This window comes from Epinephelus lanceolatus, chromosome 22 (genome assembly GCF_041903045.1).
Source record: "Epinephelus lanceolatus isolate andai-2023 chromosome 22, ASM4190304v1, whole genome shotgun sequence".
Taxonomy (NCBI): Eukaryota; Metazoa; Chordata; class Actinopteri; order Perciformes; family Serranidae; genus Epinephelus; species Epinephelus lanceolatus.
In genome coordinates, this window is record NC_135755.1 from 18,373,776 (window position 1) to 18,388,671 (window position 14,896).

Sequence of the window (14,896 nt, forward strand, 5' to 3'; positions counted from 1 at the left end):
ACATTGTGTTTGAATATCAGCACCAATCATAGTCAAGGACTGAAACACTTGCTGCTGTTTTTAATCACTTTTGATATTTGTTGCACCTTGAGCACCTTTCTTTTTGTGCAGGGTTGTTCTGAATAAATTGACATTTTTGCATTGATCTCAACCTGTGACCCTTTTTTGTGGCTAATTTTTTTGGCTCAATGAGAAGCAAACACCGGCCTCCTGGGTGAAAGTCCAGGATTTATTGGATCCATCCACCAACTCTCCCATCCGCCTTAGATAGATTTTCCTGCTCCTTATATTACATCGTTACCAACCATGTCTCATCTATGTATCATACTGCCATGGTGGCTGCTGTATGGCCGACTGGTAGGGTATCATAACACCATAAAAGGTTGCCTTCAGCTGATAAATAGATTTGGTATGAGGCAGAGAGTAGACACAAAAATTTCCTTTATTGCCACGAATATTTTCTACGCTGTATTTCATGCATTAAAGGAAAATCACAAACCTCCGACAGGCTGACACCTGGTGTAAGCAAGCACAGACAACACATTACAATCGGACAACAGTGAGCCATTACAGTGCAATGGAAATGGAAATTACATTCAGAATTATTTGGTGCTGAGTGAATTCACCCATTCATCTGACACATACAAAGATGCATCAAAGCAGTTGGATTTAATTCAATATGTTTCCATGAATGCCTCCTTTATTCTGTCAAATAACATTCTTTATCTATACCTCAAAACATAAGCCTACCTCAACCTTAACCTACAAGGGGAACACCAGAAACCCGGAGAACGTGGAGTACTTCCACCCTCCCATCAGGTTTCCCCTCTCCAGTTTGAGGTAAGCCTTGTCCCCTCGCTCCATCATCACCAGCCCGGCATTGGTGGCAGCTTCCCGGGTCACGTCCTGATCACCTGCGAAGGCTGAAATCACCGGCCAGCCGTTGAGAACCAAACTCACCTGGGAAAGATGGGTAAGGAGATGGAGAGGAAAGACATTTGTGGAGAAATTATGGCTAGAGGTCGCTATACAGTTGTTAAAATTCTGTTAAAGGCTTGAATTTTATTTAAAAAAATCTGTTTTTAGCTCAACAACCGATGTTATAGTTAATCCAGGTTATGCGGCAGTTGTGGAAAGGTTTTGTTTGCCCGTTGGCTGCAGAATTTTCATAATCCAAAGAGGATTAATTTAGATGTCAACTAACAATTTTAATCCACAGTGGATTAATTGAAATGTCAACTATTAATTAAATGGTACAAGGTTTTTAAGCAGCTGCCATAACAGCTATGTGGTCGAGCCAGCAACTAAGGGTGCGTTCGTGAATCCAATCTAACATGCTACACTGAAATGAGAGCACTGTTGTTCAAAGTAACAGAGCGTTCTATTTCTACATGAACTAACGAATGGTGAAATGACTGATTATTAGTTTGTTCACATTGATTAGTTTTTGAGGAAATCCTGGTGTTAATGACATTTTTGCTTTACATTGCACCTTGTTAGTTAATTTTTTTAATAGATTTGTTCTTCTTTTGGTAACACGTCTCTGTACCTGTGGATTCATTCGAACCTGCTTGACCTTAGTAGCCTAAGCAGTATTAATAACTTCCTTGGGTGAAATTCCCCAGGTGGCGTTGTTGCAACAGCAACTTTCCTCGCCACCCCCACGCCACCATTAGCATAGCTTAAAGAATAGAAACCGCTAGCCTGCTCTGTCCAAAGCACACGTGTAGTGCTTAAACCAATAAAAACAAAAGGAATGGTCAAAGTTGTCATACTGACATTTGAAGTGTGATGACTGATTCACGTCAGCTTATGCATTGAGTAATATGCAAGAAAACATTCCACCTCAAATATTTGTAGCTGCCCCCAGCCTTTGAACAACACAGTCAATTATTTTTTTCTTAGTCTTTAGCTAACTGTTATCTAGTAAAGATAAAAAGGTAGCAAAACATCGCTTCATTTTTTTGGATCAGCTTAAACGGTATAAATTTATGAGGCTGGAACCTTAGTTAAACAATAATAAAACCAGGCCCACGCCCACACCGGGCTAGCTAACAGGTTGGTTACTACTACTGCTAGGTAGCTAAGCAGCATTGATAGCGAGAATGTAAGTCCGGCTTCAGAACATAATACATCTCAAATTTGTGGTGGGCACCAGTAGCTACACTTCGGGCCTGCCATAGCAATGGAAAATAATGTAGGTGTTGCCAGTTGTAAACAGTAGTAAGTAAATACAGCTTGTTGTTACTTTTCAGCAATACTTTGCTTTGTGAGTGCTTGAGAGACGCTTGCTTGTTGTTAGGACATGATGTTAGGCCTACATATTCTCAGTGGGAAACATTTTTAACGGAAATTCTGACTGGAAAGATTTATATATGTCAGGTGGAAGGTGGACTATTGCACAATGTTTCTGTAAATTGTTAATAACTTACTCAAAATGTTGCTTTGTTACCAGCCCACCTGAAATCCCTGATATTTTCTAACAAGCTTACCTAAACTGCACGACCCACTGGTCACGCCGCATCACCAGTGGTTACATTACCTTTGAAACGAACCACAACTTAAATGTGTGCATGCACCCATGTGTGGGCACCATAGGTGCATTAAGCCCATTATCCAAAGGCAACAAAATTTGCCCATTAGCACCTCCCATGTTCACTAATTAACACGTCATAACACATTTGTTTAATCCAAATTTATAAAAAAAAAAAAACATTTAAAAGATTAGTGAGCTTTAGAGGTGCTGGTTGGAAGATTTTTTTTTAACTTTTAAACGGAGCCAGGCTAGCTGTGACCCCCTGCTTTATTGTCTAGCCAGCTAATTAGTCAAAATAAGCAAATATCTTGTGCCATTTCTTTAAGTGGCCTAAAATTAAACTATCCGAAACATCTGAAATGTACTTCCCAAAATGTTATTTCTTTAAGCAGGTGTTCTTACTTGTATCGTCTGCCGGTTGTAAACTTTGACAACATGAAAGCTGAAACTGTAGACTCCTTTTCTAGGCGCCACGAAGATGCTCCTTGCTGGATCAAAATGGCTGCCAACATTTACTAGGATCTGAGAAGAAGAGGAGATGAAGAGAGAGAATGGGACAACCAGGCGCTGAGCAAAACTACCAATTAGTATTACATTTTAAAATGCTGTCATTTTTGGGAGGTTCAGCACTAAATGATGGCCAGGATATGAGGGACCTGAAAGGGGTGTATGAACAAGGTGCTCTGGCAGGACATTTGAGTACACCACCTGCAGGACACAAACCAGACAGAGTGAATCATTATTTGTCTGATTTGTGCTTCATTAATTTTTATTGGTCTTCTTTCAGAGCTCAAAGACATTGCTCACAATAACTTAGCATCACCACCCAGGATCGGTATTGAGGGAAAGTTTCAGAATGAGTTTATGAATAAACACCAATTAAAAAGTGACACATGCAGTGCCTGTGACCTGGTGTATGCTGACACCCAACATGTGACAACACTGACTCACATACTGGCAAAGGCTCAGATCCTAATAACTGCTATTGAAAGCATTTACCGACAGTAAGACAATATATTCTCTGTGTGAGCAGTGCTGGTAAGTAATCAAGCCTATTTAGTGACCGCAGCAAGAGGCACTGACGGTCCACCTCTTTGCTTTAAATGGAAAGACTCAGCAACTTCTGGATGGACTGGAAATTATGTACAGATGTTCGTGGTACCATAAGAATAAATTATAATGACTCTAAAGACTTCCTGAATTTTCCTCTAGCGCCACCATGAGGTTGAGATTTTGTGATTTTGTAAATTCTCTCAACAACTTGAGCTTGAGTCAACTACAAGCTGAAGATTACAAGGATTTTAATGATGACATGACTCCTTCTTTCCCTCCTGGATTTCAAGGGCTGTTTACATAATGCATTGCAAATATAAAATGTAGAACAGCCTGCTCTTATTCCCATAGAGTCACATACTGCCGCTTTGTCACGTCCCTCAGCATGTTATATCGACACCAAAGGCAGCCTTTGAGATGCACTAGGCTTTCAACCAACTCCAATTTAATCCCATCCATGGCAACACTCGACACTGAGAGCAACTGACTTAGTATTAAGAGTGAACAACTCTGTGTAGTACGGGAGTGAGGGGAGTTGGATGGGTAAAACAAAACTTGACTTTCATCCAGAAGACCGCAGTTCCTGTCCAATGTGGAACCAAAGGTCTATGTTTAAATATAATGTTACGCAATTTACGCATGGTGATTGTAGTTATGATAGAGTTATGTAATTAAGTTATGGAGGTTAGGTTTAGGTAGTAAGTAAACATGGTTTAGGCTAAGGGAAAGAAACATGATGATGACATACCTTAAAATAACACAAAGTTCACGCAAAGTTTACACTTGACTCCTGGGAGAAAGTCCTGTGTTTTGTGACCCATCACCCCAACCTGCCTCTGTACGTGGAGTGCATTGGTTATGTTATCGCGGCCTTCCAAAATACATGGGTTATGATTGAATAACTGTCTTAGGTTTACGTAGAATATGTATGAATTTTGGTGCATTACTTTCCATAAGACAACACACAAACAGTGCATGAGAACAGCCTGGGCTAAGTTGCGTTGCCTAAACCAAACCGCAACCACTTCACAACATTAACCATGTGTTACAATGTGTTTCAGCTGTGCAGCCTGTTCATTGCTATCAGCATTTTCAGAAAACAATTTTCTTGCATAATTCAGAAGAAATTTGAAAACAGCTTCCCTAGTTTTTCATTTCTAAAATCAGATGTAAAGACCAATCACTGACCAGTAGGACGCACCTTTTATTATGATGCCACTTAGATTAACCAAAATGGCGAGACTGGGACATAAACAAGGTTCTGAGCAGATGGCTGAAACAGATGCTGACGTGTTGGATAAGGTAAAACATATTCTTGTCTATTGACTTGATAAACAAAGGCACACTTTGCCTTGCTACTTGGTGAAGCTAAGGTTTATCTGTAGAACATCTCTAGCCCACACACTCAATCAGACTGAAATACAATTAATTACGACCCATAGTAGCCAGAGTTAGCAAGAGCAACGTCAGTGTTACAATCATGAATTATAAATGGTAAAAGGTTTGTTCAAAATTAGTAGATGCTGATAAAGACTGACTGAGAAAACTGTGTTCAAGAATGAGTAAAATGTTAAAAGTTTATTGTACCTGGGGGAAAGGATGAGACGCTTTACTTGCAATGAAACAGTGGTTCTGACGAGTGGTGAAATGCCACTACGACACAAAAAAAACATCAATTTTCAACCAAAAAACCTCACCAGCTCAAGCCGTCATATCAAGCCACCTGCAAAATTAATGTAAAATCAATGGAATAAGCATTTTCACATTGCACCAAAGCAAACTTGTTCACGTACACGGCGTTTCTGCCTGGTCGTTGCACCTTTAGCACCCTAAGTTCAATGCTTAAAGACGCAATGAATGAATGCCATTTCTTCCTTTGATACAGACACGTGTTTCAAGCACATAGTAAATTCACTTTTAGAACTATTGAATGACACTAAGGAGAGTGGGGTGCAAACAGCAGTGGTGCAGTGGTAGTTGAGGAGGTGGGTGTACCACTAGGTAGATGGGTAGGTTATTGAATAGGAAGTGGATGGTCTGTATCATATTCTAATGACTTTTTTGGCTGATAGTTGGGTATATTCTAAACAGACAGGAATAGAGGTAGGTAGGTACGCTCTGTATTCCTGAGTATACCCTCAACTCGCCACTGGCAAACAGACTTAGATGGAGGCCAAACGAAAGACATACCTTGCTTAGCAATTGTATAGCAAAAACACTTGTTTGGATTTGTACCATGAATGGATAGATTTCAATAATGCTGTACAGGAATTTTTAGTTTCATGTTTCATGTTGTTTCATGAAATCTATTTTTATTTGCTGTCTTTTGTTTGGCCTCTGATTTGCTCTAACATGCTTTCATTTTACTGGGGCTCCACTCTTCTTGACACCATTTAATAGAAAATCTTTTCTAGGGCCATAGAGAGCCTACTGTATACAATTTATATTGTTTTTGGGAGCAACATTCCTAAAAGACTTGTATTCGAGTGACCCTGCTCTATTGAATGATCACTGATATGCATAATGGAATGGTAAACCCTCTACTTTTTGCTTCTTAAATGGTTGTGAAACCAGTTTTGGGGTCATTCATACACCACACAAACCCACCTGGTCAAAGTAGATGGTCATGGTGCGGTTGCTCATCTCTGAGGGTTCATGGTTGGTGTTTCGGATGGCTGAAAACGCCACTCGACCGGTCCCTGACCTCACAGACATGCCGAGAGCGTTACCCGATGGCTCTGCAGAAGGGGTGGAGTCGCATACCACCAAACACTTTCCCTCCAACACGATTGGCTCTGTGTCATTCTGGCAACTGACCTCCAGTGGCCTCCAATGGACCAGAAGCAGAAGTCCAATGATAAAGACTGAGCGGGAAGCAAGATAGGGCGGAGAGGGAGGAGATAGGCAGGGCATAGTTCCAAAATGAGAGCGACCTACGGGTGTTTTGGGGGATTTGTAGGTGTTGTTACTCCCCGTGCAGTGACAATATGGCCACCACAAATCGTCAGCGAGAATGTGTCTTCTTGAAAAACACCCTACTTTAGCAACAGGATCATAGTTTCACCTGGAAAGACTTCAACCAAGGATTTCTCGCATCTCATGGGACGTTAAATGATTCAAGTAATCCTCAACTGACAGTTCTGCCAGCACTGGGTGGAGATGGAGTCTCTTCGGGGAGGGCTGTTAGTTGGCACCAAGGTGGCAACTTCCCATAACAGCGGACAGTAAGTCTTTATAGGTATAGTTGGAGGTTATCCAGCTTCTCACACCCAGCAAAATGGCCATCAGCCAAACAAAGTCCAAACTGGTTTGGAGGCTGTTGAGACTTCAGGCCTGTGTCAAGATGTAAACACATTTTTTGCACATCAACATTTTGCATATTTGAAAACAATGGTGTGACTTAAGACACTTTTCTATGTTCATTATTCCAGAGAATTGTTGAGGACTGTTTGATTGGAAGAGTCATTCAGATAATACCGAATTCACAGTACACATTTCTGGAGAGTGATGCATATTTAACAACTAAGATTAAAATATGGGTGTATGCATGGGCAGATTATCAAACATTAGGCCCCTGGGCCCAGACCTGCAGAGGGCCACACCACCTCTCCTACACACCTCTCTTTTTTTGTTGTTTTGCATCTCTTTGTAGTTGTTACACATCTCTCTTTTGTTTATGTGTCTCATTAGCCCTGTTTCCACCAAACACTTTCAGTATAGTACCTTTGGAACCAACAGTAACCCTTCAGACATGGTACTTAGACACTAGCGTTTCCACTGCAAACAGTACCCTTAAATGTGGTCGGAGTTGTTGTCACTCACTGCTCCGTCCAGCACTCACTGTATTTCCTCATCACCGGTGACACAGATGGAAGTCTGCACCTTGTTCATCGTCCACAGAACGAGGCTGCACGCTGACATTTTCAGAACAAAATAGAACAGGCTGCAGTGAGAGTCTCTCTCCATGGGATATTTAAAAATATCAGGTTTGTGCATTAAGTCCTTCACAGGCAAGCTCAGGTGTTTAGTGTAGCCGTAGCCCACAGGAACAAGACTTTTCCAAGTGAGGATTGGGATATATGCTGTCCCAGTCGAAATTAATATATAAACGCTTGAAGATCCACTCATCACTAAAAGTGCATGTCATAAAAAACTAAAGTCATGGTCAAAGTTGTCACATTGAAATTTAAAGTGTGCTGATGGATTCACGTCGTCAACTCCAGCTGCTGTGAGAAGCAGCAAAACATCCTTTCATTTTATAGTTACAGTTTATTAATAAAACTCTCCACAGTATGAACAGTGGTTACATGAGCCTCAAAACCAGCCACAACTCAGCCCTGAGCAGAGTGACCGTCCTCTATTGACCAATCAACAGACTGCAGTGTTCACAGCTCCACCTTTTAGTACCACATCTGTGTGCTAGGTACCCCAACAGAGGGGGGACCAAAAATGGGGCCGGTACAGAATGGTTCCATTGGTACCATCCACAACTTTTCACAGTGGAAACGGGAAAAAAAGCAGGGCACAGAAACAGGGCTTTAGTGGCCATCTTAAATCTTTTTGTAGTTATTTTGTAACTCTTTGTGGTCATTTAGAGACTTTTAGTAAAAACGAACAGACAGTAAATTCACTTCAAAATCTGGCAACAACCGCTTAATGGTGACAGAAATGAAATTTCAGTACCATTGCACTTGAAGAAATTGAGCTTTGATATGAACAATGAAGCAATTTGTAAGACAGGTCCACAAAGACAAAAAAGAGCAATCAAACAAGAGGAAAATGAGTAAGGTAACAGCAGTGGATATTAAGAGGAAAATGATTATGCTGAAGAGGAAAATAAATAGCAGAAAAAAAGTGATGAGGTAATGTTTTGGCCAGGAAGAGGGCGCGTGAGTGCCAGCTGGACTCAGGAGGGGGGACAGCGGACTATCACAATCCCACCACCGAGAGGCCATCTGTGGGTAAACATTCCCTCCCTCTCTCCCCCTGCATCTTTCCAATTGAATCTCTGCACTTGAATTCCTTTACACAATCCCCCATGAACACATGCTATTAATAAATATATAACGATATTAGCTCAAGCATTATGTGAGCTGTTGAGTAGTAAAATACCATAATTCACACAGCAGCTGAGTTTTTATTTTCTGCAGGAGAGCATTACCCTTAGATAAATGCTTACATATTTCTTAAAAATCAACATTCTGTGGAATAAAACTACAGTTTAGTGAAAAATAAAGACGAAATCTCAAAGAAATCCCTATAATTAGTGTCTAACCAGCATCCCCAGCATTAAAAAGTACAACCTTTTTTACAAAAATGACCCTTGCAACATGCAAACGGAAATTTTGTTAATAATCTTGCCTGTAAAACACCTACCTCTTACTCTCAGCGTTGGCTCTGCAGCGTCTTACAAAAACCAGCTGTCATCAGTAAAGTTAGAGCATCCCAAGAACCCTGTTCTCCCGTTACCTTCAGCTTTATCTTTTCCTCTCCCTCTCCTCTCCCCATCTCTCTCCCTCTATTCCAGGAAACCCCTGTGTTCGAGCAGACGTTTAATCACATCACGAGCAACGCGGTCCTTCTGTTCTCACGGCTCCTCGGCCCCCTACTGTACTGTTTCCCCTCCCTCTTCCTCCATCTTTTTGTTTTACCTCACATATCAAAGCCCGGGTGGCAGAGCTGAAAGGCTGCAAACTGCTTTAAATCCTTTCTGTGAGGAAATGGTGAGAATTTAGTTTGATCAGCATGTTTTGCTGGCTCCCAAAAAGCTCTGACTTTTGTGCAAGTGTCTCAGGTTTGAAAAAAAAAAACTGTTCATATGCAAAGGATTGGTTAAGTTTGGTTGTATGATTTGGAAATGATAGGTCTGGGTGGATAAATAAATACAAAACATTTGTGTTGCGAACACATATTTTTGCAATGTTTGCAAATTGCTCACTGTTGTTCCCAACAATATCTGGTCCTTTATACAATATTTGCTTGAAGCATTAAAAATAAAAGTAAGTGGTTTAAGGCACTCAAAGCACTTAAGATTTGGGAGAGATCATTTTCTTGTTTTAACACTGAAAAATTAAAAAGTGATATGAAGAGAAGGCTTTAACTTTAACCAAAGTGCTTTGGTCACCTAAAACTAAACACAAAGAAAAGTCAAACATACATATGTAATATTAAAGGACAACTTCGGTATTTTTCAACCTGGGCCCTATTTCCCCATGTGTATGTGTGCTTATGATTCATAGGTACAACTCGTTTTAAAACTGGTTCAGTATTGAGGGAGGCGGATGCAACTGGAGCCGCTAAACGAGCTAAAACGGTAACGGGGGCAAATGCGTCCCGTATAAGTTTGCGCATTAAAAGTGCTTTTTTTCGCCACTGACCGGTTCAGATCACCAGTGCTATGAGTGCTATGAGCGGAGTCAGCTGTCAGTCAGTGCTGGAGCAGAGAGGGGGAAGGCTGCCCTGCTGGGTACTGTAAGTGAGTATGTGTGTATGGGATACCCCACATGTCAAGGGGTGTCTCCTGCCTCACCTCTACCCTTTTGCTGTTGTGCTCTGTGGGAGAGGTAAGTGACATTGCTCTTGTAATATGTTTAAAAGTTAATTTTATGCTAACATAATCTTGTGTCGCTTCATTTCTGTAGGGGATCAAGTTTGTACGGTTATGTATGACGCAGGATTTTTGTTTTTGCCACTTGCTGTCAGGAGAGGAATAAACGGAGATCGCCTCTTAAGATATCCACCATTGGCCTCTTTAAATCTGCACAACGCAGACATCACCAGAGTCCACAGGCAACAAACAAACAAACAAAAACACTGAACATAATCCAGGCAGTGATTACATTTCCCTCAAAACTATGGCAGAAAAAGTTAGCAGTATCGACACAGGTTTGGAATACTAGATAGAAATCTAAAAATCTTGGTGAGTTCTGAGGGACCAAATAAATAATAATAATAATAAAATGTTGTGACATTCAGCATTTAATAACTAAAAGGATGCGCTAAACTCTGTTGCCTTTTAATGTGTTTTGTTTTAATTGTCCAACCTCAAAACCACACAGGTGTGGTGCAACATTAAGCACGTGAGGATCAAATGAGGTCAGGGCACAGTGTAAACACTACATACTTTGAAATTCCTTGATCATTAACTCCTTTCAGTATTGGTTTATTCTGAAAAAAGTTGAAAATGTTCATATTATGTCCTACATTAAGTGACAGCCTTTATATTTAAAAGTATATTTTATATGTCCGCTAACTATGAAATAACCACTGTATCAGTTTAGTTCTTGTGTCTGAGCTTTATGAGTTCTGATGAAATACATTAATTAAGTGTAGAGTATGGCTTCAACATCAGTCTTGAGTTGGAATGAATTTGATATACTCCCCAAGCGCAAAGGCAAAAAATTATGGTATAAAAAGTGTTCAGAGAATCAATTCTTCATTTTCCTGACAGTGCACTTTGAATCAGTCGACAGCAACCAACCTCACTGTATAACAGAGATGGAAATAGGACCAAAAAAAGAGTTGCTTAGGACTTGAAACACAAAGTTCAGGACTTAGACATGACTTGGGACTTAAGATTTACATCTGACTTAAGAGACAATGACTTTGTCCAACCTTCAAAAGTATAGTAAACTGAGAAAAGGACTGGGCCCAGTATTGACTCCTGAGGGTCCCCACATGTAAAGGCATAGAAAGTAGAGGCCTATCCAACTACAGGTGAGAATGTTGGCTAAACCCAAACACGTGCTTTTGTTGCACAAGGAAATAAATGTAAAAACACTGAGTTTTACCTATGTTGTAATCATTTTTGTTGTTTTTCAAAGATTGTTTTTGTAGGCTTTTTTGGCCTTTATTCGACAGGACAGTTGTAACATGAAAGGGGAATAGAGGGGGGATGATGTGCAGCAAAGGGCTACAGGTCAAAACCTAACCCCCAGCCGCTGCAGCAAGGACATAGCCCCTGCACATGGGACGCCTGTTGCACAAGGTGAGGCACTCGGTGCCCCATTGTACTTGTATTTTGAACAAGACTGTATGCATTAAAAATGCAGAAACTGTACAATGCATGTTACAAGCGTAAATTGACATGGTGTCACAGGACATCAACAACAGAAGCGGGAGGGTACCTAGCACGTTAGATTTATACGTGAAAGGCCACTGACAAAGCAACATTATTTTCTGAGTTGGGATGAGAAATGTGTTGGATAGGCAATGGAATATCATCAGCATTTTTTAAATTAAAAAGGAAACAACTGCTCATACTTTGTAGAGGTAAGATGAATGGGAACAAAATAAAGGGGAAAACCCACTTGATTTGTTGCAAAGAAACTGGTGAGCTTGTTTGGATGTGTGTTTCATTTTAATTGTCCAACCTCAAAACCACACAGGTGTGGTGCAACATCAAGCACGTGAGGATCAAATGAGGTCAGGGCACAGTGTATACACTACATTCTTTACAATGACATGAGTAATGACAGGATTAATTCCTGCTCAGAAATGAGTGAGTAGGAGTTTCAATCTTCATACAAAGAAACACTGGATTTTTATGATCATTAACTACTAACTGAAATCCTACATAGAGTGAAAGCCCTTACATTTACAAGAATATTTTGTATATCTATCTATAACTATGAAATAACCTGTCCCAGTTAAGTTCTTGCGCCTGAGCTTTATAAGTTCAGTTAAAATACACGTAGGATAGTATGGAGATATTTTGTGGTTTCAATTATGTGTTTTTGGATGTTTCAATCTGGGGCGCGGTAAGCCTCCATTAGGTGGAGTTGTGTTGCTACCCCCTCTCCCCTTGGATCTCTGCAAGTGTTGTGAGGACCTTCACAAATACAGTAAACTGAGAAAAGAACTGGGCCCAGTATTGACCCCTGAGGGACCCCACATGTCAAAGCATGGAAAGTAGAGGTCAAACCAGATACAAGCGAGTGTGTTTGGTAAAAAAACGATTAACCAGTGATGTGCAGAGGCCCTAGTGTCATTTATCAAGTTGATGTTAAAGAGTAGTGTGATTAATAGATGTAACCATAACTACTGCACACATTATATTTTTGGATTATTTTTATTACTTAAGTTAATGTGTTATTTATTAATGGGTACATTAATTATATTTACGTAGTAGTAGATTCAGCATTATTGAGTTACTGGTAAATTATTATTATTATTTTATTGTCATTTATAGTACTTTGTATGTTGTTTCATTTGTATTTTCATGTGCTGTGTTTTAGTACAGTCATTGGTTCCTACCTGTCCTTGTTTTGTGGGGACAGGTATGAGTGAGACACAAGACAGAGTGACTGCCTCATGCTTAACAGAAAATAGAAGCTGCTGTACCCTTAAGTTTGAATATGTTAGCACTGTCTTGCCGTGTTGGTACAAATTAAACAAAGAGGAAAAATGTTGTGGCCGAGAGCAGGAAATGGTTGGTAACTTTGATTAGCTTTGACTCAGTGATATAATTATATCTGACACCCAAGTTGATCTTCTTAAATATTTTAAAGACTTACACAATTTTTCCCCCATCATTTTCCCCCAACGCTCTTTCAACTTTTCGTCTAACATGAATAAAAACAAGGATGTCCAGGCTTAGAGTTTTCAATCCTGTGACACCACAGCATACTTTGGGCCAGAAGGGAGAGAAAATTACCATTTTAACATAAATTCAACCAATTTAAGAAGTGGGGAGTGTGGAAATCAGTGGTGTCAGTAGCTTGTGTGGTACATTAGTGGAAAATATGTCTGTGTCGGTGTTTTAAATGTGCATGAGAACAAAGTGAGAACAGGGAAGCTGCAGCAGCTGCAACAACAGCAGAGTGGAGAGCCAGCCAGAGCCACGGCTACCACCCTCAGGTGTTCCCAGTTACCCTGACGATCACCTGCCTTCAGAGAGAGCACAGACGAATGAATCGCATAGAACACAAGATGAGAGAGACAGGCCGTGTAATATCATCAGCATTGTGATTACAAAAAGGGAAAACACTCATACTTTACAAAGGACAGATGAAGAGGGACAACATGGCTTAAAAATGTTCCCTTAATTTCCCTTAAACCTTAATTTGTTGCAAAGGAACTGGTGAGCTTGTTCCAATGAATGCTTTAACTGTTCAGCCTAAAATCCACATAGGTGTGGTCCAACAGCAGATCTGGATCTGATGCAGGTGCACCGTACAAAGGAAAGACATGATTACTGCTCAGAAATAATTCAGTAGGAGTTCATGTTCACATCATATCCTAAATAAAGTGACAGCCTTTTAATTTATAAAAAAACATTTTGGATGTTTTGCTCACTAAAAAGATAACCAGTGTGCCTGTTTGGTTCTTGAGTTTTATGAGCTGGTTAGTAAAGTGTAGGGTAAGGCTGTGGTACATTCCAGTGCTAATTAAATCTCATTGTGTTTAAATTATCAGCTTACAGTTGACAAACTGTTCCACAAATTATGTTCCACAAATGTAAAATGCATTCAGGCTACAGTATGCCATCTTAGTGTGCCGGATTTCTTTATATGGTCTTCATGTAGAAGAATAGGCACAGACAGTAAGAGGAAAAGTAAGGTTTGGTTGTGTATGACAGAGAATTTTGTTTTTGCCACTTGCTGTCAGGAGAGGAATAAAAGGAGATCACGGTCTGGGCCTCTTTATATCTGCACAACGCAGACATCACTAGAGTCCACAGGCAACAAACAAACAAAAAAACAAACAATACAACTGAACATAACTCAGGCAGTGATTACATTTCCCTCAAAACTATGGCAAAATAAGTTAGCAGTATTGTCACAGGTTTGGAATACCAGGGAGAAATCTAAAAATGTTGGTGAGTTCTGCAAATAAATATTAATAACAAAATGTTGTGACATTCAGAATTTCATAACTGAGAGAATGTGCCAAACTCTGTTGGCTTTCATGTGTTTTAGAGGGATGTATAGAGGGTGAACTTGTTCGGATGTGTCTTTTGTTTTGATTGTCCAACCTCAAAACCACACAGGTGTGGTGCAACATTAAACACGTGAAGATCAAATGTAGGTCAGGGCACAGTGTAAAAACTACATACTTAGCCATTATATGATTCATGGCATGATTAATTACTGCTCAGAAATGAGTGAGTAAGAGTTGCAATCTTCATACAAGAAACACTGTCCTTGATCATTAACTCCTTTCAGTATTGGTGTATCCTGAAAAAACTTGAAATGTTCATATCATGGTCTACATTAAGTGACAACCCTTATATATAAAAGTATAGTTTATATGCCTACTAACTTTGAAATAACCACTGTATCAGTTTAGTTCTTGCATCTGAGCTTT

General features: G+C 40.1%; 1 protein-coding gene across 2 annotated transcripts; it reads right to left on the minus strand.

Annotated features, from left to right (window-relative positions):
- Window positions 1–424: 424 nt before the first annotated feature.
- On the minus strand, window positions 425–9,168 carry LOC117272868 (cerebellin-1). Of its 2 annotated transcripts, none has more exons than XM_033651992.2 (4): window positions 8,966–9,168; window positions 6,197–6,922; window positions 2,939–3,058; window positions 425–960 (listed from the first exon to the last, which is right to left on the minus strand). In XM_033651992.2, exons 2-4 carry the CDS (start codon window positions 6,500–6,502, stop codon window positions 763–765), a joined length of 624 nt encoding a protein of 207 aa, XP_033507883.1. In that variant the 5' UTR covers window positions 6,503–6,922; window positions 8,966–9,168; the 3' UTR covers window positions 425–762. The 2 variants fall into 2 exon arrangements, with proteins under 2 accessions (XP_033507883.1, XP_078020541.1); XM_078164415.1 differs by lacking the exon at window positions 8,966–9,168 and adding an exon at window positions 7,380–7,500.
- Between the last annotated feature and the right edge of the window lie 5,728 nt (window positions 9,169–14,896).